We start from the raw sequence: 26,660 nt of genomic DNA on the forward strand, positions 1-26,660 counted from the left end.
TAATGCAATTAGGAGGGCAGGACTTACAGCTGGCTGCACTCCTACTTGCCCGCTCTTTGATGTGACTACTCCCCCTGGTCTATCGTTCATTTTCACACCTCTCTACGGTCCCTTGTCTTTGACAGCTGGGGGCTCTGGAATACACAGACCTGTTTCCAAGAAGCCGGAGTTTGGGACGAATTACAAATCAAAGGTAAATTGAAAAGGCTGAATTATATTCAAATTGCGTACTTGTTTTCTCTCCCAGCGGCGGAGCCTCCCACATGACTTGGACAGACAAAAAGATTTGGTTTTTTTCAGGGGAACACATTTAATTTCACTTTTCTACTCTCTGTAGATGCATTGTAATTAAATGAAACACAATACTGTGAAATTTCAAAGACTCATTTCAATTCCCTTTCTGATCTGGGCTTAAGAACTGATGTAGTCGTGCAAAATTTGAACCAGGAAAGACCATTGTGAGCTGCAGGTGGGAGAAGATGCAGCGTTTAGTTTAGTGTTGGGAAGGTAGGGACTGCGACCTAGACCAACTGTAGTGTGCGCAGCGCTTGTGAGAGGTAGCAGTATTTGCCCTGCATACAAAAAAGGCTGTATTTCTACCACTTACCGTGCAGCAGTGTCTACTTTAGGGGTAACATTTACACTCAACTCTAACTCCAGGTCAAAAGGTCGACATGAGTTTCTCACACACACACACACACACACACACACACACACACACACACACACACACACACGTATGTGTGTGTATATATATATATATATATATGTGTGTGTGTGTGTATATATATATATATATATATATATATATTTCTCTAACGTCCTAAGTGGATGCTGGGGACTCCGTAAGGACCATGGGGATTAGCGGCTCCGCAGGAGACTGGGCACAACTACAAAGAAAGCTTTTAGACTACTGGTGTGCACTGGCTCCTCCCACTAAGACCCTCCTCCAGACCTCAGTTAGATTCTTATGCCCGGCCGAGCTGGATGCACACTAGGGGCTCTCCTGAGCACCTAGAAAGAAAGTATATTTAGGTTTTTTATTTTCAGTGAGATCTGCTGGCAACAGACTCACTGCAGCGAGGGACTAAGGGGAGAAGAAGCGAACCTACCTAACAGGTGGTAGTTTGGGCTTCTTAGGCTACTGGACACCATTAGCTCCAGAGGGATCGACCGCAGGACCCGACCTTGGTGTTCGTTCCTAGAGCCGCGCCGCCGTCCCCCTTACAGAGCCAGAAGCACGAAGAAGGTCCGGAAAATCGGCGGCAGAAGACTTCAGTCTTCACCAAGGTAGTGCACAGCACTGCAGCTGTGCGCCATTGCTCCTCATGTACACCTCATACTTCGGTCACTGATGGGTGCAGGGCGCTGGGGGGGGCGCCCTGAGGGCAATAAATAACACCTTGGCTGGCAAAATATACATCATATATAGTCCCAGAGGCTATATAGATGTAAAATTACCCCTGCCAGTATCACAGAAAAAGCGGGAGAAAGTCCGCCGAAAAGGGGGCGGGGCTTCTCCCTCAGCACACTGGCGCCATTTTTCCCTCACAGTTCCGCTGGAAGGAAGCTCCCTGGCTCTCCCCTGCAGTCTGAGAATACTACAGAAGGGTAAAAAAGAGAGGGGGGGCACTAAATTTAGGCGCAGTATAGATATATATATATATCTAATATATATAAAAAAGCAGCTATAGGGAAAACACTCATTGATAGTGGGATCCCAGTGTTATATAGCGCTCTGGTGTGTGCTGGCATACTCTCTCTCTGTCTCCCCAAAGGGCTTTGTGGGGTCCTGTCCTCTGTCAGAGCATTCCCTGTGTGTTTGCGGTGTGTCGGTACGGCTGTGTCGACATGTTTGATGAGGAGGCTTATGTGGAGGCGGAGCAGATGCCTGTAAATGTGATGTCACCCCCTACGGGGTCGACACCTGAGTGGATGGTGCTGTGGAAGGAATTACATGATAGTGTCGACTCCTTACATAAAAGGTTTGACGACATACCTAATGTGGGACAGCCGGCTTCTCAGCCTGTGCCTGCCCAGGCGTCTCAAAAACCATCAGGGGCTCTAAAACGCCCGCTACCTCAGATGGTTGACACAGATGTCGACACGGATACTGACTCCAGTGTCGACGACGAAGAGACTAATGTAACTTCCAGTAGGGCCACACGTTACATGATTGGGGCAATGAAAAATGTGTTGCACATTTCTGATGTTACCCCCGGTACCACAAAAAAGGGTATAATGTTTGGAGAGAAAAAACTACCAGTAGCTTTTCCTCCATCTGAAAAGTTAAATGAAGTGTGTGAAGAACCGTGGGCTTCCCCTGATAAAAAGATGGTAATTTCTAAGAGGTTACTAATGGCGTACCCTTTCCCGCCAGAGGATAGGTCACGCTGGGAAACATCCCCTAGGGTGGATAAAGCGCTCACACGCTTGTCAAAGAAGGTGGCACTACCGTCTCCGGATACGGCCGCCCTGAAGGAATCTGCTGATAGAAAGCAGGAGGCTATCCTGAAATCTATATATACACACACACAGGTGTGATACGGAGACCGGCTATAGCTTCAGCCTGGATGTGCAGCGCTGCTGCTGCGTGGTCAGATTCCCTGTCAGAAAATATAGATACCCTAGACAGGGACACTATTTTGCTGAACGTAGAGCATATAAAAGACGCACTTTTATACATGAGGGATGCACAGAGGGATATTTGCCGGCTGGCATCCAAAATTAGTGCAATGTCCATTTCTGCCAGGAGAGGGTTATGGACTTGGCAGTGGACAGGTGATGCAGATTCCAAACGACACATGGAAGTTCTGCCTTATAAGGGTGAGGAATTGTTCGGGGATGGTCTCTCGGACCTCGTTTCCACAGCAACAGCTGGGAAGTCTACATTTTTGCCCCATGTTCCCTCACAACCAAAGAAAGCACCGTATTATCAGGTACAGTCCTTTCGGCCCAATAGGGGCAAGCGGGTTAAAGGCGCGTCCTTTCTGCCCAGAGGCAGAGGTAGAGGGAAAAAGCTGCAGCATACAGCCAGTTCCCAGGAGCAAAAGTCCTCCCCCGCTTCCTCTAAGTCCACAGCATGACGCTGGGGCTCCACAGGCAGAGCCAGGTACGGTGGGGGCCCGTCTCAAGCATTTCAGCAATCAGTGGGCTCGCTCACGGGTGGATCCCTGGATCCTTCAAATAGTATCTCAGGGGTACAAACTGGAATTCGAGACGTCTCCCCCCCGCCGTTTCCTCAAATCTGCCTTGCCAACCACTCCCTCAGGCAGGGAGGCAGTGTTACAGGCAATTCAAAAGCTGTATTCACAACAAGTGATAGTAAAGGTGCCCCTACTTCAACAAGGAAGGGGTTACTATTCCACAATGTTTGTGGTACCGAAACCGGACGGTTCGGTGAGACCCATTTTAAATTTGAAATCCTTGAACACATATATCAAAAAATTCAAGTTCAAGATGGAATCGCTCGGGCGGTTATTGCAAGCCTGGACGAGGGAGATTACATGGTATCGCTGGACATCAAGGATGCTTACCTACATGTCCCCATTTCTCTGACGTCCTAGTGGATGCTGGGACTCCGTAAGGACCATGGGGAACAACGGCTCCGCAGGAGACAGGGCACAAAATAAAAGCTTAAGGATCAGGTGGTGTGCACTGGCTCCTCCCCCTATGACCCTCCTCCAAGCCTCAGTTAGATTTTTGTGCCCGGCCGAGAAGGGTGCAATCTAGGTGGCTCTCCTGAGCTGCTTAGAATAAAAGTTTAGTTTAGGATTTTTTATTTTCAGTGAGTCCTGCTGGCAACAGGCTCACTGCATCGTGGGACTAAGGGGAGAAGAAACGGACTCACCTGAGTGCAGAGTGGATCGGGTTTCTTAGGCTACTGGGCATTAGCTCCAGAGGGACGATCACAGGTTCAGCCTGGATGGGTCACCGGAGCCGCGCCGCCGTCCCCCTTACAGAGCCAGAAGAGACGAAGAGGTCCGGTGAAATCGGCGGCAGAAGACTAAGGTAGCGCACAGCACCGCAGCTGTGCGCCATTGCTCTCAGCACACTTCACACTCCGGTCACTGAGGGTGCAGGGCGCTGGGGGGGGGAGCGCCCTGAGACGCAATATTACAGTATATACCTTAGGTGGCTAAAAAGAATACATCACATATAGCTCCTGGGCTATATGGATGTATTTTACCCCTGCCATTTTACACAGAAAAAGCGGGAGATAAGGACGTCGTGAAGGGGCGGAGCCTATCTCCTCAGCACACAAGCGCCATTTTCCCTCACAGCTCCGCTGGAAGGACGGCTCCCTGACTCTCCCCTGCAGTCCTGCTTCAGAATCAGGGTAAAATAGAGAAGGGGGGGCACGTTTGGCAGCAAATAAATATATTAACAGCAGCTATAAGGGAGTAACACATATAAGGTTATCCCTGTATATATATATATATAGCGCTGGGTGTGTGCTGGCAGACTCTCCCTCTGTCTCTCCAAAGGGCTAAGTGGGGTCCTGTCCTCTATCAGAGCATTCCCGGTGTGTGTGCTGTGTGTCGGTACGCGTGTGTCGACATGTATGAGGAGGAAAATGATGTGGAGGCGGAGCAGTTGCCTGTGTTGGTGATGTCACCCCCTAGGGAGTCGACACCTGACTGGATGATTGTATTTAAACAAAAAAACTGTTGACGACATGAGACAGCCGGCAAATCAATTAGTGCCTGTCCAGGCGTCTCAGACACAGTCAGGGGCGCTAAAACGCCCGTTACCTCAGTGGGTCGACACAGACCCTGACACAGATACTGAGTCTAGTGTCGACGGTGACGAGACAAACGTAATGTCCAGTAGGGCCACACGTTACATGATCACGGCAATGAAAGGAAATAAATGAGGTGTGTGAAAAAGCGTGGGTTTCCCCCGATAAAAAACAGCTAATTTCTAAAAAATTATTAGCATTATATCCTTTCCCGCCAGAGGTTAGGGCGCGTTGGGAAACACCCCCTAGGGTAGATAAGGCGCTCACACGTTTATCTAAACAAGTAGCGTTACCGTCTCCTGATACGGCCACCCTCAAAGAACCAGCTGATAGAAGGCTGGAAAATATCTTAAAAAGTATATACACACATACTGGTGTTATACTGCGACCAGCAATCGCCTCAGCCTGGATGTGCAGTGCTGGAGTCGCATGGTCGGATTCCCTGACTGAGAATATTGATACCCTGGATAGGGACAATATTTTGTTAACTATAGAACATTTAAAGGATGCATTACTATATATGCGTGATGCACAGAGGGATATTTGCACCCTGGCATCAAGAGTAAGTGCTATGTCCATCTCTGCCAGAAGAGCGTTATGGACGCGACAGTGGTCAGGGGATGCGGATTCCAAACGGCACATGGAAGTATTGCCGTATAAAGGGGAGGAGTTATTTGGGGCTGGTCTATCGGACCTGGTGGCCACGGCAACGGCTGGAAAATCCACCTTTTTACCCCAGGTCACTCCACATCAGCAGAAAAAGACACCGTCTTTTCAAACTCAGTCCTTTCGTTCCCATAAGTACAAGCGAGCAAAAGGCCACTCTTTTCTGCCCCGGGGCAGAGGAAGAGGAAAAAGACTGCACCATGCAGCCGCTTCCCAGGAGCAGAAGCCCTCCCCTGCTTCTGGCAAGTCTTCAGCATGACGCTGGGGCTTTACAAGCAGACTCAGATATGGTGGGGGCCCGTCTCAAGAATTTCAACGCGCAGTGGGCTCACTCGCAAGTGGATCCCTGGATTCTACAGGTAGTATCGCAGGGGTACAAACTGGAATTCGAGGCGTTTCCCCCTCGTCGGTTCCTGAAGTCTGCTTTACCAAAGTCTCCCTCCGACAGGGAGGCAGTTTTGGAAGCCATTCACAAGCTGTATTCCCAGCAGGTGATAATCAAGGTACCCCTCCTGCAACAAGGAAAGGGGTATTATTCCACGCTGTTTGTGGTACCGAAGCCGGACGGCTCGGTGAGACCAATTTTAAATCTGAAATCCTTGAACACTTACATAAAAAGGTTCAAATTCAAGATGGAGTCACTCAGAGCAGTGATAGCGAACCTGGAAGAAGGGGACTATATGGTGTCTCTGGACATCAAAGATGCTTATCTCCACGTCCCAATATACCCTTCTCACCAAGGGTACCTCAGGTTTGTAGTACAAAACTGTCATTATCAGTTTCAGACGCTGCCGTTTGGATTATCCACGGCACCTCGGGTCTTTACCAAGGTACCTCGGGTCTTTACCAAGGTAATGGCCGAAATGATGATTCTTCTACGAAGAAAAGGCATTTTAATTATCCCTTACTTGGACGATCTCCTGATAAGGGCAAGATCCAGGGAACAGTTAGAAGTCGGAGTAACACTATCTCAGGTAGTGTTACGTCAGCACGGGTGGATTCTAAATATTCCAAAATCGCAGCTGATTCCAACGACACGTCTACTGTTCCTAGGAATGATTCTGGACACAGTCCAGAAGAAGGTGTTTCTCCCGGAGGAGAAGGCCAGGGAGTTATCCGAGCTAGTCAGGAACCTCCTAAAACCAGGCCAGGTCTCAGTGCATCAGTGCACGAGGGTCCTGGGAAAAATGGTGGCTTCTTACGAAGCGATTCCATTCGGAAGATTCCATGCAAGAACATTTCAGTGGGATCTACTGGACAAATGGTCCGGATCGCATCTGCAGATGCATCAGCGGATAACCCTGTCGCCAAGGACAAGGGTGTCTCTCCTGTGGTGGCTGCAGAGTGCTCATCTACTAGAGGGCCGCAGATTTGACATTCAGGATTGGATCCTGGTAACCACGGATGCCAGCCTGAGAGGCTGGGGAGCAGTCACACAGGGAAGTAATTTCCAGGGCCTGTGGTCAAGCATGGAAACATCTCTTCATATAAACATTCTGGAACTAAGGGCCATTTACAATGCCCTAAGTCAAGCAAAACCTCTGCTTCAGGGTCAGGCGGTGTTGATCCAATCGGACAACATCACGTCAGTCGCCCACGTAAACAGACAGGGCGGCACGAGAAGCAGGAGGGCAATGGCAGAAGCTGCAAGGATTCTTCGCTGAGCGGAAAATCATGTGATAGCACTGTCAGCAGTTTTCATTCCGGGAGTGGACAACTGGGAAGCAGACTTCCTCAGCAGACACGACCTTCACCCGGGAGAGTGGGGACTTCACCCAGAAGTCTTCCACCTGATTGTAAACCGTTGGGAAAAACCAAAGGTGGACATGATGGCGTCACGTCTAAACAAAAAACTGGACAGATATTGCGCCAGGTCAAGGGACCCTCAGGCAATAGCAGTGGACGCTCTGGTAACGCCGTGGGTGTACCAGTCAGTGTATGTGTTCCCTCCTCTACCTCTCATACCAAAAGTACTGAGAATCATAAGAAGGAGAGGAGTAAGAACTATACTCGTGGTCCCGGATTGGCCAAGAAGGACTTGGTACCCGGAACTTCAAGAGATGCTCACGGACGAACCGTGGCCTCTACCTCTAAGAAAGGACCTGCTACTGCAGGGGCCTTGTCTGTTCCAAGACTTACCGCGGCTGCGTTTGACGGCATGGCGGTTGAACGCCGGATCCTGAGGGAAAAAGGCATTCCAGAAGAAGTCATTCCTACTCTGGTCAAAGCCAGGAAGGACGTAACCGCAAAACATTATCACCGCATTTGGCGTAAATATGTTGCGTGGTGTGAGGCCAAGAGGGCCCCTACAGAGGAATTTCAACTGGGTCGTTTCCTTCATTTCCTGCAAACAGGACTGTCTATGGGCCTAAAATTAGGGTCCATTAAGGTTCAAATTTCGGCCCTGTCGATTTTCTTCCAGAAAGAACTGGCTTCAGTACCTGAAGTTCAGACATTTGTAAAAGGGGTGCTGCACATACAGCCTCCTTTTGTGCCTCCAGTGGCACCTTGGGATCTCAACGTGGTGTTGAGTTCTCTAAAGTCACATTGGTTTGAACTACTTTCCACTGTGGACTTGAAATATCTCACATGGAAGGTGTCGATGCTGTTAGCCTTGGCTTCAGCCAGGCGTGTGTCAGAATTGGCGGCTTTATCATATAAAAGCCCTTACTTAATTTTTCATTCTGACAGGGCGGAATTGAGGACTCGTCCTCAATTTCTACCTAAGGTGGTTTCTGCATTTCACATGAACCAACCTATTGTGGCTACCAGGGACTTAGAGGACTCTAAGTTGCTTGACGTTGTCAGGGCCTTAAAAATATATGTTTCCAGGACGGCTGGAGTCAGAAAATCTGACTCGCTGTTTATCCTGTATGCACCCAACAAGCTGGGTGCCCCTGCTTCTAAGCAGACGATTGCTCGTTAGATTTGTAGTACAATTCAGCTTGCACATTCTGTGGCAGGCCTGCCACAGCCAAAATCAATAAAAGCCCATTCCACAAGGAAAGTGGGCTCATCTTGGGCGGCTGCCCGAGGGGTCTCGGCTTTACAACTTTGCCGAGCAGCTACTTGGTCAGGGGCAAACACGTTTGCTAAATTCTACAAATTTGATACCCTGGCTGAGGAGGACCTGGAGTTCTCTCATTCGGTGCTGCAGAGTCATCCGCACTCTCCCGCCCGTTTGGGAGCTTTGGTATAATCCCCATGGTCCTTACGGAGTCCCAGCATCCACTAGGACGTCAGAGAAAATAAGATTTTACTTACCGATGAATCTATTTCTCGTAGTCCGTAGTGGATGCTGGGCGCCCATCCCTAGTGCGGATTGTCTGCAATACTTGTATATAGTTATTGTTACAAAAATTCGGGTTATTATTGTTGTGAGCCATCTTTTCAGAGGCTCCCTTGCGTTTATCATACTGTTAACTGGGTTCAGATCACAAGTTGTACGGTGTGATTGGTGTGGCTGGTATGAGTCTTACCCGGGATTCAATATCCTTCCTTATTATGTACGCTCGTCCGGGCACAGTATCCTAACTGAGGCTTGGAGGAGGGTCATAGGGGGAGGAGCCAGTGCACACCACCTGATCCTTAAGCTTTTATTTTGTGCCCTGTCTCCTGCGGAGCCGTTGTTCCCCATGGTCCTTACGGAGTCCCAGCATCCACTACGGACTACGAGAAATAGATTTATCGGTAAGTAAAATCTTATTTTACCATCCTCACCAGGAGTACCTCAGGTTTGTGGTACAAGATTGTCCTTACCAATTCCAGACGTTGCCTTTCGGTCTCTCCACTGCTCCGAGGGTCTTTACCAAGGTATTGGCGGAAATGATGATAATCCTTCGAAGGAAGGGAGTTTTAATTATCCCGTACTTGGACGATCTCCTGATAAAGGCGAGGTCCAGAGAGCAGTTGTTGGTAGGGGTAGCACTATCTCGGGAAGTGCTACAACAGCACGGCTGGATTCTAAACATTCCAAAGTCACAGCTGGTCCCTACGACACGCCTGCTGTTCCTAGGGATGGTTCTGGACACAGAACAGAGAAAAGTGTTTCTCCCGGAGGAGAAGGCCAAGGAGCTGTCATCTCTAGTCAGAGGCCTCCTAAAACCAAAACAGGTGTCGGTGCATCACTGCACGCGGATCCTGGGAAAAATGGTAGCTTCCTACGAAGCGATTCCATTCGGCAGGTTTCATGCAAGAACCTTTCAGTGGGACCTGTTGGACAAGTGGTCCGGATCGCATCTTCAGATGCATCGTCTGATAACCCTATCTCCAAGGACAAGGGTGTCTCTGCTGTGGTGGCTGCAGAGTGCTCATCTTCAAGAGGGCCGCAGATTCGGCATACAGGACTGGGTCCTGGTGACCACGGATGCCAGCCTTCGAGGCTGGGGAGCAGTCACACAGGGAAGAAACTTCCAAGGACTATGGTCAAGTCAGGAGACTTCCCTGCACATAAATATTCTGGAACTAAGGGCCATTTACAATGCCCTAAGTCAGGCAAAACCCCTGCTTCAAAACCAGCCGGTACTGATCCAGTCAGACAACATCACGGCGGTCGCCCATGTAAATCGACAGGGTGGCACGAGAAGCAGGACGGCGATGGCAGAAGCCACAAGGATTCTCCGATGGGCGGAAAATCACGTGTTAGCACTGTCAGCAGTGTTCATTCCGGGAGTGGACAACTGGGAAGCAGACTTCCTCAGCAGGCACGACCTCCACCCGGGAGAGTGGGGACTTCATCCAGAAGTCTTTCAAATGATTGTAAACCAGTGGGAAAAACCACAGATGGACATGATGGCGTCCCGCCTAAACAAAAAGCTAGAAAAATATTGCGCCAGGTCAAGAGACCCGCAGGCGATAGCTGTGGACGCTCTGGTAACACCGTGGGTGTACCGATCGGTTTATGTGTTCCTTCCTCTTCCTCTCATACCAAAGGTACTGAGGATAATAAGGAGAAGAGGAGTAAGAACTATACTCATTGTTCCGGATTGGCCAAGAAGAGCGTGGTATCCGGAACTTCAAGAAATGATGTCAGAGGACCCATGGCCTCTACCGCTCAGACAGCAGCAGGGGCCCTGTCTGTTCCAAGACTTACCGCGGCTGCGTTTGACGGCATGGCGGTTGAACACCGGATCCTGAAGGAAAAGGGCATTCCGGAGGAAGTCATTCCTACGCTGATAAAAGCTAGGAAAGAAGTAACCGCGAACCATTATCACCGCATATGGCAAAAATATGTTGCGTGGTGTGAGGCCAGGAAGGCCCCAACGGAAGAATTTCAGCTGGGCCGGTTCCTGCACTTCCTACAGTCAGGGGTGACTATGGGCCTTAAATTGGGTTCCATTAAGGTCCAGATTTCGGCTCTATCGATTTTCTTCCAGAGAAAATTGTCTTCACTACCTGAAGTTCAGACTTTTGTTAAGGGAGTGCTGCATATTCAGCCCCCTTTTGTGCCTCCAGTGGCACCTTGGGATCTCAACGTGGTGTTGGATTTCCTAAAGTCACATTGGTTTGAGCCACTGAAAACCGTGGATTTGAAATATCTCACGTGGAAAGTGGTCATGTTTTTGGCTTTGGCTTCGGCCAGGCGTGTTTCAGAATTGGCGGCTTTGTCATGTAAAAGCCCTTATCTGATTTTCCATATGGATAGGGCAGAATTGAGGACTCGTCCCCAGTTTCTCCCCAAAGTGGTATCAGCTTTTCATCTGAACCAACCTATCGTGGTGCCTGCGGCTACGAATGACTTGGAGGCTTCCAAGTTGTTGGATGTAGTCAGGGCCCTAAAAAAATTACCGTATTTGCCGGCGTATAAGACGACTGGGCGTATAAGACGACCCCCAACATTTCCACTCAAAATATAGAGTTTGTTATATACTCGCCGTATAAGACTACCCCCTTCCACACACCAAATAAAATGTAAAAGAACATCAGATTTGTGACATACTGTATATTATGACCTGATAAGAGATTTGGATAGGGAGTATTTATCAAGGTATGCATAAGAAGGGGGGAGGGGGTGAGGAGAAAGTTGTAAAATGTATAAAAGTATACCCCTGTGTGCATTTGTGTTACCGGTTTCACATGAGTGCCATTAGTATTAGTATTAGTGCCATTACAGTACCTGTCATTGTCACCATTGTACGGCCACAACGCGACTGCAGCGCCTCCGGCCAGTCCCTGCATCTCCCTGTAATTGGCACTAGTGACCCGCCGCGGCCGCACTGGATATCGCGCGATACTGGATGGTGAGTAGAATGAGGTGGGCGGGCATCGGGAGGCCACTATGGCAGCTATGTCTATCCCAACTGAAGTGCACCCGGCGTATAAGACGACCCCCCCACTTGGAGGCATGTTTTTCAGGGCAAAAAAGTAGTCTTATACGCCAGCAAATACTGTATGTTTCCAGGACAGCTGGAGTCAGGAAGACTGACTCGCTTTTTATCCTGTATGCGCCCAACAAGTTGGGTGCACCTGCTTCTAAGCAGACTATTGCTCGCTGGATTTGTAGTACGATTCAGCTTGCACATTCTGCGGCTGGACTGCCGCATCCTAAATCAGTAAAAGCCCATTCCACGAGGAAAGTGGCCCTTCTTGGGCGGCTGCCCGAGGGGTCTCGGCTCTTCAACTTTGCCGAGCTGCTACTTGGTCAGGGGCAAACACGTTTGCTAAATTCTACAAATTTGATACCCTGGCTGAGGAGGACCTTGAGTTCTCTCATTCGGTGCTGCAGAGTCATCCGCACTCTCCCGCCCGTTTGGGAGCTTTGGTATAATCCCCATGGTCCTTACGGAGTCCCCAGGATCCACTTAGGACGTTAGAGAAAATAAGAATTTACTCACCGGTAATTCTATTTCTCATAGTCCGTAGTGGATGCTGGGCGCCCATCCCAAGTGCGGATTGTCTGCAATACTTGTATATAGTTATTGCTTAACTAAAGGGTTATTGTTGAGCTATCTGTTGAGAGGCTCAGTTGTTATCATGCTGTTAACTGGGTATTGTATCACGAGTTATACGGTGTGATTGGTGTGGCTGGTATGAGTCTTACCCGGGATTCAAAATCCTTCCTACTTGTGTCAGCTCTTCCGGGCACAGTATCCTAACTGAGGTCTGGAGGAGGGTCTTAGTGGGAGGAGCCAGTGCACACCAGTAGTCTAAAAGCTTTCTTTGTAGTTGTGCCCAGTCTCCTACGGAGCCGCTAATCCCCATGGTCCTTACGGAGTCCCCAGCATCCACTACGGACTATGAGAAATAGAATTACCGGTGTGCAAATTCTTATTATATATATATATATATATATATATATATATATATATATATATACACATATATATATATAATTTTTTTTTCCATTTTTTGGACTGTTTCATACTTGATGATCCACGTGGACTACAATTGGAAATGGTAACCTGTGGCACCTCGAGCCATGCGAGAAGACACGGTGCACTAATTGGGGTTCCCCGTCACTTTACGAAGAAAGAGACACCAAAAAAAGTCCAAAAACTCATGTTGACCTTTTCACGTGTCGACCTAGTACATGTCGACCTAATGCCCATGTCGACCTTCAGTGGTCGACCTAATGACTGTTGACCTAAGTTGAGTCGACCCAATGCCCCATACCCCATCTTACAGGGGTCTGCTAGACATATAGGGGGTCATTCCGAGTTGTTCGCTCGTTATTTTTTTTCGCTACGGAGCGATTAGTCGCAAACTGCGCATGCGCAATGTACGCAGCGCGCCTGCGACAAGTAAATTAGCTCAAAAGTTTGGTATTTTACTCACGGCGTAACAAAGTTTTCTCTTTCATCCACGTAGGGGACACTGGAGTCCTATACAGTAGGGGTGTGAAGCTTGCAACCGGAGGTGTGGCACAATCTAAAATTAGCATTGTCCGCACAACCGGCTCCTCCCCCTTCACATCCCCCCTCCTTCAGTTTGAAAAATTGTGCTGGAGGTACAGCACATAGAGCACTGAGCTCCTGACTAGAAACATATATCTGTAATAAGGGCTGCGTCAACCTAACAAAAGGGGGACCAGGCTGCTTAATATTGGAGAGACAATGATCCCTATTGAAGGGATCTGCATCTCTCTGCTAGGAGATCCTCTAATCCAAGGGCGCAGTGAGTACTGGTTGTATGATGAGGGCCCATGTTAGGTTATTTATTTATTTTTTCCCCCCATCACCACAGCGGCACAGCGGTCAGCCAGCTAGCAGAGACTGAGCGGGGCTGGAAGAGCACGCCGGGGGGTTATGACTAACTCTCCCACTATGCAGTTTCTGACAAGCGCCGCTAGCCAGATCATACAGCGCGTGAGGGGAGACACTAGCAAGCGCCGCTACGGGACTTAGTTTGAGCGGTCCCGGGGCGCGCGCAGCGGGGGGGCAGAGACGCGGCAGTGTATTCCGCGTGGCTGAGGAGACCCGCATACTCCTCTGGCTGCTGCAGACAACCCTACAGAAACGCCTGCCTGTGCCCAGAATTACCAGTTCCAGTGTGAGACGGCCACTGCATACCACAATGAAGTGCGACAGTGGGGACTGGTCTGACGAGAAGGGCTGCGGAGGTTAGTGGTTCCTGATGCCGTTCCGTCAGTGCGGGTGTAGCAAGCGTTACAAGCATGTGTGGGGTATATATATTGAAATCTATAGTGACAGGCTGCATTAATTATAAGCGCTAAATAGTGAGGTATAATAGATCAGGTTTACCTAGGCATAGAAAGGAGATTTGGAAGTTCCCAAAATTCTTCAATGTCGGCCATTTTGATTATTCCTAAGTGGGGCCATTCCAAGGGGCAGGGATCAGCCTTCCCCCTCGTATAGATACCAAGAGGGATGATTATTGTAGCAACAGCTCCCTCTGCTGGTGAAAGTATATATTGAGTAAAATACTGAGGATCTCCTGAACAAAATAATTCTACTTTACCATATATATATTTTCAAAGGACTTCTATTACAAAGATCCTGAAGAAAATACAAGGAAGCAGGCGGATACCAACTTAGTCAGCTGGTGTTTTTAATTATTATTATTTATTTTATTTTATTTTTTACTTTATTTATTCTTGTCCTGTTACTTTTGCAATATAAGAAAGGGAAGAGTAATTCCAGCCGGATCCGATACCCTTGCTTCCGTCATCTACCGCAGTCTTTCTTTTCCTAGTTTAAAGGGGAAAGTGCTGCGTGGCACCCTGGTAGGGGGTTTAAACAACCAAGACCTGTTATGTTTGTACGAGAGGTAACAGAGACTGGCAACAAGAAGAGCACGCGTGTTGGCAGCTCCGGGGTGTGCGACTCCTGCTTAGACAGGGACGCTACACCTGGGAGCAGTGCTCCGTCAAAGGTCATGGGTAGAAAACCTTGCAGATAAAATCTCCAAGGAGATGGCGGAATCACGCAAGCAGCAATCAGAATGGGCTGCGAGATTCTCAAAAACGATGAATAAAATTTCTCATCAGGTTAACGCCGCCCGCACAAGCAGAAACAAATGTGCGCAAGGCAGTTAAAAGACCTCTTCCTATTGTACCAGAAACAGAGGATCATTGAATCTAACTTAGATACCGATTCTCCAGAAGAGGACACGGCAATCTCGAGTATTGATTCCTTACTTTGACGCGGTAGAAGAGATCCTAACCTTTTAAAGTGGAGGAGGTTAAGTAGCCAGAGGATCTCAAATTATTCAAATCCCAACCAAAAAAAAAAACGGGTTCAACAGTGTTTCCTGTTCCTACATCGCTCCAATCTTAGAGGAGGCTTGGAAGCAACCTGATAAACGCTTTAAATTTCCGAAAAGGTTTCAAGTAACCCTTTACCTAACGGTGTAATGGATAAGTGGGAGTCTCCACCAGTAGTGGATGCTTCCCTAGGAAGGTTGTCAACGAAGACAATCTTACCAATACCTAATGTCACGGCTTTAAGGATGCTTCAGATCGTAAGATGACACAGCTTTAAAGTAGATTTTTGTAGCAGAGGCGGCACGGAGACCTACGATCGTCTGTGCTTGGGTTAACAAGGCCGTGGGAGCATGGTCTGGACGTATTGTACAGGCTATTGAAGAGGAAAATAGCTTGGAAGAAATTACCCAACTGGCGGAACATATTAGAGAACCCGCTTCATACCTGTGTCAAGCCTCAAAGTATATTAGCAGGATAGCATCGCACATCTCCGCATCGGCCATATCGGCTAGACGGATTTTATGGCTCAGAGACTGGCAAGGAGGCTCTGACACCAAGAAGGCGGTGGAACCCATCCCCTTTGGGGGTGAAATGCTTTTCGGTCCAGAGTTGGACAAGTGGATTTCGCAAGCTACAGCAGGGAAGTCCACCTTTCTACCTACTCCTTATACGAGAACCACTCCACAGGTTAGGAGAGGTTAGTTGGGACCAATGTTTACTTCATTAGATCACAGTCCTTTCGAGCCCGAGGAAGAGGTTTCGGTACACAAGCACGTGGAGGCAGAGGTAGAGGCCGCTCAAAGTCAACGACCAGTAAGCAGGGTAAACCTGCTGACAAGACCGTGGCATGACGGCCTCCCAGCTCACCTGGGGTTCCCCTTGATGGGCGCGCATCTCGAGAGGTTTTCGGGACATCTGGGCCAAAACCTCACCAGAACTTTGGATAAACAACATAATTTCCAAGGGGTACAAACTGTATTTTCAACAGAGGCATCAGTCAGTTTTTTTACAACAGGATTGCCTCGGTGCCCTCAGAAAGCAAAGGTACTAATAAAGCACTTCAGAAATTGCTATGGTCAGAGGTCATTATCCCAGCTCCCGCCTCGCAGAGAAGGGTTTTCTATTCCAATCTTTTTGTCGTGCCAAAGCCAGACGGGACGGTCGGACCGATACTCAATTTAAAAGTTTTAAACCAGTTTCTAAGGGTCTGTGAATTCAGGATGGAATCAGTCCAGTCGGTCATTGCAGGCTTAGAACAAGGCGAGTTCATGGTATCCATGGACATAAGGGATGCATATCCCACTCTGGACTCCTCACCAGGCTTACTTAAGGTTCGCACTGGTGACGGATCACTACCAATTCAGGGCCTTGCTGTTCGGTCTATTATCAGCCCCAAGAATCTTTACGAAGATCATGGCAACCATGGTTGCAGGATTGAGACTGTTTGGGGTCACGATTATACCTTATCTAGACGGTCTACTGATCACAAGGTCCAGGACCTACAGAAATTAGTGGCTCAGGTACTGAGGACACAAACGGTTTCTCTAAACCTCTGTGTGCAACTTCTCGGGCAGATAGTGGCATCGTTCAAAGCTCTCCAGTACGGCAGACTTCATTCCCGAACATTCCAGATGAACCTCATTGCTCAGGGAGCAGTTTCGCATTGGCTTCTACATCGAAGAATCCGATTTCCACCGCGCATGCGAACCTCCTTAATTTGGTGGTCGTTGCACAGGAATCTCACAGCCGGCAAGAGATTCGGCATTTGGGATTGGAGGATCCTGACAACGAACGCCAGCCTCAGAAGTTGGGGTGCCATCTTAGAGGAACATCTGTTTCAAGGCAGATGGACATTACTGGAAAACAGCCTACCCATAAACATTCTCGAACTCAGAACAGTTTACAAGGCGCTTCTCTTAGCCGAAGACCTCGTCATGGGTCAACACTTAAGGATACAGTCGAACAATGTCACGTCGACGGCTTACATAAACCGTCAAGGAGGAACAAGGAGCAGGAGGGCGTTAAAGGAAGCCACAAGAATCTTGTTGTAGGCAGAAAGGCAAGACATCATCCTCTCGGCAGTGTTCATTCCAGGTGTGGAGAACTGGGAAGCAGAGTATCTCAATCGCTAGGCCATGCATTCTGGAGAGTGGTGCCTACATCCACGGATTTTAGACATGGTGGTGAGGAGATGAGGTCTACCTCAGGTAGACCTAATGGCGTCTCGGCAAAACCATCAGCTGCCCAAGTGATTGTCCAGGACAAGAGATATAGCAGCAGAAGGAATGGACGCATTAACCTGTCTTTGGTGTTACAGGAGGGTTTACATTTTCCGCCTTCCTACTCATACTCAGTGTTCTGAAAAGGGTGAAACGAGAACGACTGTGGGCAATTTGGATCGCACCAGATTGGCCCCGCCGGAGTTGGTACTCCGACATGCGGGAGTTACTAGCGGCAGATCCTTGACAGTTCACTCAGAGTGAGGACCTGTGGTCTCAGGACATTCCTACGATGCTTGCCGCTAGGAAGCCGGTCACAGCCATGCACTGCTACAGGATTTGGAAGAAGTACATGGACTGGTGTTGGGAACGTGGGTGGAGTTCGCAGAACTTCCACATATCCAGACTTCTACTTTTCATTCAGGCCGGTCTAGATGTAGGACTGAGGTTGGGCTCTCTGAAGGTTCAGATTTCGGCTTTCGCCATCCTATTTCAACAGCGGTTAGTATCCTTGCAGGAGATTTAAACCTTTTTACAGGGGGTTCTGAGGAGACAACCCCCTTTTTCGATCTCCCACTGCGCCTTGGGACTTAAATTTGGTATTGGAACTTTTTGAGATCACCAACTTTTGAGCCGTTAGCACAGACCTGAAATATCTCTCTTGAAAGGTCTCACTATTGCTTGCCTAGGCTTCGGCCAGGAGGGTTTCTGAGTTGGGAGCCTTATCGTGTGAGAGGCCCTTTTTAAATTTTCATGAGGATAGGGCAGAACTCCGTCCAAGAGCAGATTTCCTTCCTAAGGTTGTTTAGGGTTTTCATGTAAACCAGCCAGTTGTGGTCCCATCTTTCCAAGGTCTCGCAGATGCGGACGTGTCCTTGGATGTTATTCGAGCTTTACGGGAATACGTACAAGTTACGTCGTCCTTCAGACAGTCGGACCATTTCCATTTGTTTCTTCTTTATGATGGGTCTACGAAGGGTTGTCCAGCATCTAGGCAGGCTTTGTCTAGATGGATTAGACTTACCATTCTGCATTATATTTCCTGTGGCAAACAGGTTCCGGTTCAGAAGGGTGCTCATACCACCCGATCAGTGGGTGCCTCATGGGCGACTGCCAGCGGTACTTCCACTACTCACCTTTGCAGAGCGGCGACGTGGTCCTCAGCCCACACGTTCGCGAAATTTTACAGGTTTGATACCTTTGCGTCCGGAGACTATAAGTTCGGACGTTTAGTTTTGCAGGCCACTGACAGCACTCCCTCCCTGGGGGATAACTTTGGGACGTCCCCTACTGTATAGGGCTCCAGTGTCCCTTAGTGGATGAAAGAGAAAAGAGGATTTTGGTACTTACCGATAAATCCATTTCTCTGAATCCTCTAGGGGACACTGGACGCCCGCCTCGGCGCTGTCACCCTGCTATGTTCAAAGTTCTTATTCAAACAGTTCGTACAAACAGCGTCAGTTTTTCGCTTAAGAGTTTCTTGGCTGCTGTTTGCTATGTTGTACGGTTCGGTTCCTCGCCATGTGCTATAGTATCATGTTCTATTCTCTCAGTCAAATTTTCCAAACTGAGGGAGGAGGGATGTGAAGGGGGAGGAGCCGGCTGTGCGGAAAATGCTAATTTTAGATTGTGCCACACCTCCGGTTGCAAGCTTCACACCCCTACTGTATAGGACTCCAGTGTCCCCTAGAGGATTCAGAGAAATTGATTTATCGGTAAGTACCAAAATCCTCTTTTTTCATTGTTCTGCTGATCGGAGTGTGATTGACAGGAAGTGGGTGTTTCTGGGCGGAAACTGGCCGTTTTCTGGGAGTGTGCGGAAAAACGCTGGTGTTTCAGGGAAACACGCGGGAGTGTCTGGAGAAACGGGGGAGTGGCTGGGCGAACGCTGGGTGTGTGTGTGACTTCAAACCAGGAACGAAACTGACTGAACTGATCGCTATTTGTGAGTAGGTCTGGAGCTACTCAGAAACTGCTAAGAAATTTCTATTCGCAATTCTGCTAATCTTTCGTTCGCAATTCTGCTATGCTAAAATACATTCCCAGAGGGCGGCGGCTTAGCGTGTGCAATGCTGCTAAAAGCAGCTAGCGAGTGAACAACTCGGAATCACCCCCATACTCACAAATTCTTAAATTATTTGTACTAGAGCAGTTGTTCGTGATTCCAATCTTCAAGTAACTCTTAACAGGTCATGTTTTCTGGTTTTCTTGAATCGTTCACAGGTGGGTTTACTCTATATTGCTGAGTCCGTAATTATCACACCTCCATCCACAAATAGAATTTTAGAAGACATAGCATGTTGGGGGTACTTAAGGACTGGCGCTCAGAACCCCTGTTCTAGAGCAAAAAGAAAAAAATACATGCTGTACAGATGTGTCCTCTTACATCCTTGCTGCAGTCACGTTAAACAGCCCTAGAAGTCCTGCCATGCCGTAGCGGGACCCGAGCCTCTTTTTTTGCATTTTTTTCAGTGAAAATGCATCTTAGACGCACAAGCAGTTTCTGCTGATTAAAATGATATGCAGCATGCCTATATTCTGTGTGTAATTGCGGCTCTATCTGCATCCGAAATGCCAGGTTACAGTGTTTTCCATGAAAACATTGTAGCATAGCATTTTGTATGCAGATACAGAGGAAAAACCGCAAAAAAAAGATGCTCAGCGCTACAAAGCCATACGAGACTCTCGCGCTGTATAACGCAACTTGAGGTGCACCGAGGAAAGATGTAAGAGGACACATCTGTAGCTGTCACAAAATTAGTTTGACATTAAAGATTGGTACATACTTAGCGATGTGTACCCAGCCCGTCACCGCTGCCGACGGGACCCCCTGCATGTGACAAGTGCATACACACTTGACCCGATGCTAGGTCTGGGGTGGAAGAGGGTGGACGTGACATGCTGTATTCTTCAGCATGTCATCACTAGAGTCATTCCCCATCAGCCCTACTGCAGCAACCCACGGGAGTGCGTATAGGGAGGTTGACCTAACGTCTAGTGTGTACCCAGCTTCAGAGATGCTTTTAAAGTGAGCATGCCCCAAAAAATAATTTCATCATTTTCTGTTGAAGTAGCATTGTCACGGACTGTGGTAGAGGACCAGAGATGATGCAGCTAGTGGCATTAATGTAGGAATTTAGTTTATTATGCACAGTTCCTCTGGAAAGTGCAGCTGCAGCCAACACACAGGATAATTGTATAGCCTCTGCTCACCAGGAAGCCGCAGCTTCATTGGCTGAACGTGGAAGGGCACTATGCATAAAGTACAAATTGACCTAACCTAAAACGACATTGTGCAAGCGATGTAAGTGTTCCTATGCCTAGAAAGTGGTCTGAAGGCAATCTATGGTCCTGTGGAGAATTACGCTCTAATTTGGTGGGCGGGGGCATTTGAGCCATTGTAATGTTTTTTTGTTTTTTTTTGTTTCCTCCCAGAAAGGAAAAGGTGACGTGAAACAGAAAGACAAGCATGACCCCTATGCCTACATACCCTTAAACAAAGCCAAGCTCAACCGCAGGTATGACTGGTTTTCTTCAAACATGGGTGACCTCCATAATGCGTCCTTCCTTAACCGATGCCATATATGAGAGAATGGCGCGTGTGAGCTGTATGACCATATCGCTGCTCTCCTGTGCGGCCTCTGATTGGGAGTGTGCTTGTGCGCTAGGCTGGCCCACCTACACGTGGGGAGACATGTAGTGTGTGCTGGATGCTGCATAGGCGCTACTGTCTTCACTCTGAATGCCCTAATTATCAATTACTGTGTTTCCTCAGCATAATATACAGAAACCCCAGGAATCTGTTGGGTATAAACCTCCCCACTTTCCCAGTTTCCTCCCATAGTTACTGTAACACCACCAGGCCTATCCCCTGAAGGTAACCCCAGCATATTGCTGGCTCTCAAGCGTATAGTGGTATCAGATATTTTCTCTATATAATCTCTTGTGGAGCTGTAAATCCAGGAACAAGAAGAGCAGCCTATCCCCAAAATATATTTTTCCCATGAAAGCGAGGGGGGATATAAGAATGCCTCGGTGACGAAAGCTGGGTGCTGTACTGTAATTCACCCCCCCCCCCCCCCCACCACCAAAAAATAATAATAATAAAAATAAAATAAATATGAAAAAAAAAAAATTAAGTGAGACCTGTGCAGTGACCACCGAAAAAGTGATTTTGCAAATAGTTAAAAATGCAGTTATGTATGTCACATCCTCTGTAATAGGTGGAGGGAGCTTTTAGTAGGGTTACTAAGACTTACCCTCCTTGGTCATTGAATATTAAGCACATAGACCGTAACAGGCTACTGTCAGCCTATAACAAAACAATCCGTGTTCTTCCTGGGACCTTTTAAATGGGCATCAGACACCCAGGGCCGGTCTGCTTTGCTCATTAATCAGAGTGTATGCTGGCATCATGAGCCGCAGAGATGCGCCCTGGAAGAAGGATCCTGGCTGGGGCCCTCACCCTACCTTCACAAGTCCACACTGCCTTGCCCCCCCCAGCCCACCATGCACTGCAGGCAACTGCCGCAGACACAGCCTCCCCTTCTCCTACTGCTCATCTCCTGCAAGTTCTCATTTACCTTGTTAGTCTGTCCGTCCTCCCAGCGACCTTACAAAGTCCTGGGGAGAATACCGGTGACTTACGTGATGATCTTTGCAGGAAAACAAAAACGTGATCTATTGCTCATTCTGTGTCACTGACGTTTTCATATCTGCAGGAAAAAGGCGAAGATGCAGGGCCAGTTCAAAGGCCTGGTGAAAGCCGCGCAGAGAGGGGCACAGAGCGGAAGGAAAAAGAGGAAAGAAAGGAGAGTGTGAGATCCTTCTCACGGCATTGTATGGACTGCGTGTCGGCCTGCGTGCATCAGCAGACTCTGCTCCCTACTATGGGGGAACCTTTACCTCCTATTGGTGCCTGACAGTGATGTAAGTGTAGAGGGGTCGTCTTAGCCCTTCTAAGGGACAGTGACACTAATTTCAGATAGTTGCACCCTTTTGAAGAAAGAAACCAAACTAACTAAAAACCAGTATTACAGGGAAGGAGCTGCTCTGTACGAAGAATGGTTTCTGGAGGTACATCGGTTGCGTCTGTTGTGCTGAATAAACGTTTTAGGACATTGGAGTGACTTTTACATAACGCTTCTAAGATGTTTGCCTTAAGGGGGGGGGGGGGTGAGTTGTGTGTTTACTGTATACAAGATTAAGCCTTCTTATAAACCTGTGTTTTATCTCTTGCTTCCAACGGAGCCTACAGTCCTCCTTCATGGTTGAAGTTCCATGTTGTTCCCAGTGGCGTTTATCCTATGTAGCTCCCAGCCTCGGGAGGGGAGAGGGGTGGGCTAGGTCACCCTGATTTCATACACTGAAGATATGATGTTAGTACATAACGCACAGATTTTGTGAGCTCCTCCTTATTTTGAAGGTGTTTGTATTGACAGTATATGGGAAGCCTGTGCGCGACTTGACAGTATTCTGGTGTAATAAATGTTAAGTTAATCTGCATTAGCTTACTGACTAAGCTTTAATGCCTATAGTACTGGTGGACCCCAGGCAGCCTCCCATCTCCCACAGACCTCAGCTCTGTGCGAGAGAATGGCTGACTTGGAACAGTCTTATGACTCCTGGGTCATGTGACCTCCCCTGTATAGTGCAGGGAGCTGAGGAGGCATAGGGATTGTGGTGTGTTTCCTCTTCACCTCTGCCAACTCCATTAATTATACCTACCAAACATTGAGGCATGCACAATCAGGACCAAGAAGACCCACCCCTAAACCACCAAGATCTTCCCTAGGACACACCTTTCTGCATAAGCCCTTTTCAAGGTCGGGCATTTGGGAAAGTGCCTGCAAAATTGGGATACAAACATAGAATTCTGTCGGCAGATAAGAACCACTTGGCTCATCTAGTCTGCCCTAAACACATGTACATGCACACACCTACAAGGGCAGAGGTTCTCTGACGTGGTCCTCAAGTCTCCCCAACGGTCCCGGTTTTAAGTATATCCGTTCTTGGCCACAGGTGACTTTATTAGTACCTCATAATCCGTTTGATTTAAGTTTCTGTGCTGAGCCTTGGATATACGTAAAACCTGGACTTGTTGGGAGGAGCCCTGAGGACCACATTTGAGATCCTCTGCACTAGGGTTATTTATTTATTTTTTATCAGAGGCCAAATAGCCTACCAGTATATTTTTGGACTGTTGGAGGAAATCGGAGCACCTGTAGGACACCCATGCAAGTACGGGGAGAATATACAAACTCCACACAGTTAGGGCGGCGGTGGGTGTCGATAGGTGTGAGTAAAGTATATGGTATGGGCATCTGGGGATAGTTCTAGGGTGTTGTCAAGTGGTGGTCAAAGGGCATGTGCTATTTCTTGTACATCCTGTTGGGGGACTCTAGACTAGCAGGTACTTTAAACATGTCTAGCTCCTCCCACTGTATATGCCATGGCAGCAGGTACCTCCATTTAGATTAGTGGCCTGGCGTTGTTTATTATTATTTCTCTGACGTCCTAGTGGATGCTGGGTACTCCGTAAGGACCATGGCACTCTAAAAGAAAGATTAGGTACTATCTGGTGTGCACTGGCTCCTCCCTCTATGCCCCTCCTCCAGACCTCAGTTAGAATCTGTGCCCGGCTCGAGCTGGTTGCACACTAGGGGCTCTCCTGAGCTTCTAGTAAAGAAAGTATTTGTTAGGTTTTTTATTTTCACTGAGATCTGCTGGCAACAGACTCACTGCTACGAGGGACTTAGGGGAGAGAAGCGAACCTACCTGCTTGCAGCTAGCTTGGGCTTCTAGGCTACTGGACACCATTAGCTCCAGAGGGATCGAACACAGGCCCAGCCTCGGTCGTCCGGTCCCGGAGTTGCGCCGCCGTCCCCCTTGCAGAGCCAGAAGCAAGAAGAACATCCTGGAAATCGGCGGCTGAAGACTCCGGTCTTCATTAAGGTAGCGCACAGCACTGCAGCTGTACGCCATTGCTCCCTATGCACACCACATACTCCGGTCACTGATGGGTGCAGGGCGCTGGGGGGGGGGGGGCGCGCCCTGGGCTGCAATTAGAGTACCTTACTTTGGCAAACAGCACATAATATAGTCTAAAAAACTATATATGTGCAAAAATCCCCTGCCATAACATAAATATAAGAGCGGGAGAAGTCCGCCGAGAAGGGGGCGGGGCTATCTCCCACAGCACACTGGCGCCATTTCTTCTTCACAGCTCCGCTGGAATACAGCTCCCCAGGCTCTCCCCTGCAGTTTCCAGGCTCAAAGGGTAAAAAAGAGAGGGGGGGCACTAAATTTAGGCGCAAAACTGTATATGTAAAGCAGCTATAGGGAAAAATCACTTTGTGTTTGTGTAAATCCCTGATGATATAGCGCAGTGGTGTGTGCTGGCATACTCTCTCTCTGTCTCCCCAAAGGACTTGGTGGGGTCCTGTCCTCAGTCAGAGCATTCCCTGTGTGTGTGCGGTGTGTCGGTACGGCTGTGTCGACATGTTTGATGAGGAGGCTTATGTGGAGGCGGAGCAGGTGCCGATAAGTGTGATGTCACCCCCTGCGGGGTCGACACCAGAGTGGATGGATATGTGGAAGGTATTAACCGACAGTGTCAACTCCTTACATAAAAGGCTGGATGACGTAACAGCCGTGGGACAGCCGGCTTCTCAGCCCGTGCCTGCCCAGGCGTCTCAAAGACCATCAGGGGCTCACAAACGCCCGCTACCTCAGATGGCAGACACAGATGTCGACACGGAGTCTGACTCCAGTGTCGACGAGGATGAGACATATACACAATCCACAAGGGGCATCCGTTGCATGATTACGGCAATGAAAAATGTGTTACACATTTCTGACATTAACCCAGGTACCACTAAAAAGGGTATTATGTTTGGGGAGAAAAAGCAGCCAGTGTTTTTTCCCCCATCAGATGAGTTGAATGAAGTGTGTGAAGAAGCGTGGGCTTCCCCCGATAAGAAACTGGTAATTTCTAAAAAGTTACTGATGGCGTACCCTTTCCCGCCAGAGGATAGGTCACGTTGGGAGATATCTCCTAGGGTGGATAAGGCGCTCACACGCTTGTCAAAAAAGGTGGCACTGCCGTCTCAGGACACGGCCGCCTTGAAGGAGCCTGCTGATAGAAAGCAAGAGGCTATCCTGAAGTCTGTATATACACACTCAGGTACTATACTGAGACCTGCAATTGCTTCAGCATGGATTAGTAGTGCTGCTGCAGTGTGGTCTGATACCCTGTCAGATAATATTGATACTCTCGACAGGGATACTATTTTGCTAACCATAGAGCATATTAAAGACGTCGTCTTATATATGAGGGATGCACAGAGGGACATTTGCCGGCTGGCATCTAGAATTAATGCAATGTCCATTTCTGCCAGGAGGGTATTATGAACCAGGCAGTGGACAGGTGATGCTGATTCTAAAAGGCACATGGAGGTTTTGCCTTATAAGGGTGAGGAATTGTTTGGGGATGGTCTCTCGGACCTCGTATCCACAACAACAGCTGGAAAATCGACATTTTTACCTCAGGCTCCCTCACAACCTAAGAAAGCACCGTACTATCAGGTACAGTCCTTTCGGCCTCAGAAAGGCAAGCGGATCAAAGGTGCTTCCTTTCTGCCCAGAGGCAGGGGGAGAGGGAAAAAGCTGCACCAGACAGCCAGTTCCCAGGAACAAAAATCCTCCCCTGCTTCTACTAAGTCCACCGCATGACGCTGGGGCTCCATAGACGGAGCCAGGTGCGGTGGGGGCGCGTCTCCGGAACTTCAGCGACCAGTGGGTTCGCTCACAGGTGGATCTCTGGGTTCTACAAGTGGTATCTCAGGGATACAAGCTGGAATTCGAGGCGTCTCCCCCTCGCCGTTACCTCAAATCAGCCTTGCCAGCTACTCCCCAGGACTGGGAGGTAGTACGGGCAGCAATTCACAAGCTGTACCACCAGCAGGTGAAAATAAAAGTTCCCCTCCTTCAACAGGGACGGGGTTACTATTCCACAATGTTTGTGGTACCGAAACCAGACGGTTCGGTGAGACCCATTCTAAATTTGAAATCCGTGAACACTTATATAAGGAAGTTCAAGTTCAAAATGGAATCGCTCAGGGCGGTTATTGCAAGCCTGGAAGAGGGGGATTACATGGTATCACTGGACATCATGGATGCTTACCTACATGTCCCCATTTACCCACCTCACCAGGAGTACCTCAAGGTTGTGGTACAGAACTGACATTACCAATTCCAGACGTTGCCGTTTGGTCTGTCCACGGCACCGAGGGTGTATTCCAAGGTAATGGCCAAAATGATGATACTCCTTCGAAAGAAGGGAGTTATAATTATCCCGTACTTGGACGATCTC

The 26,660-nt window shown here is 48.5% G+C and overlaps 1 protein-coding gene across 1 annotated transcript in view; it reads left to right on the top strand.

Moving 5' to 3' along the window:
* The window catches only part of RRP12 (ribosomal RNA processing 12 homolog), a 210,120-nt gene extending 187,693 nt beyond the window's left edge, over positions 1-22,427 (top strand). Inside the window, exons 32-34 of the mRNA XM_063962348.1 lie at positions 126-193; positions 20,723-20,805; positions 22,009-22,427. Coding sequence (XP_063818418.1) covers positions 126-193; positions 20,723-20,805; positions 22,009-22,108 — 251 coding nt within the window. The 3' untranslated portion in view covers positions 22,109-22,427. The remainder of the gene's footprint in view (positions 1-125; positions 194-20,722; positions 20,806-22,008) is intronic.
* The last annotated feature ends 4,233 nt before the right edge of the window (positions 22,428-26,660 follow it).

Source organism: Pseudophryne corroboree, chromosome 3, assembly GCF_028390025.1.
Source record: "Pseudophryne corroboree isolate aPseCor3 chromosome 3, aPseCor3.hap2, whole genome shotgun sequence".
Lineage (NCBI taxonomy): Eukaryota > Metazoa > Chordata > Amphibia > Anura > Myobatrachidae > Pseudophryne > Pseudophryne corroboree.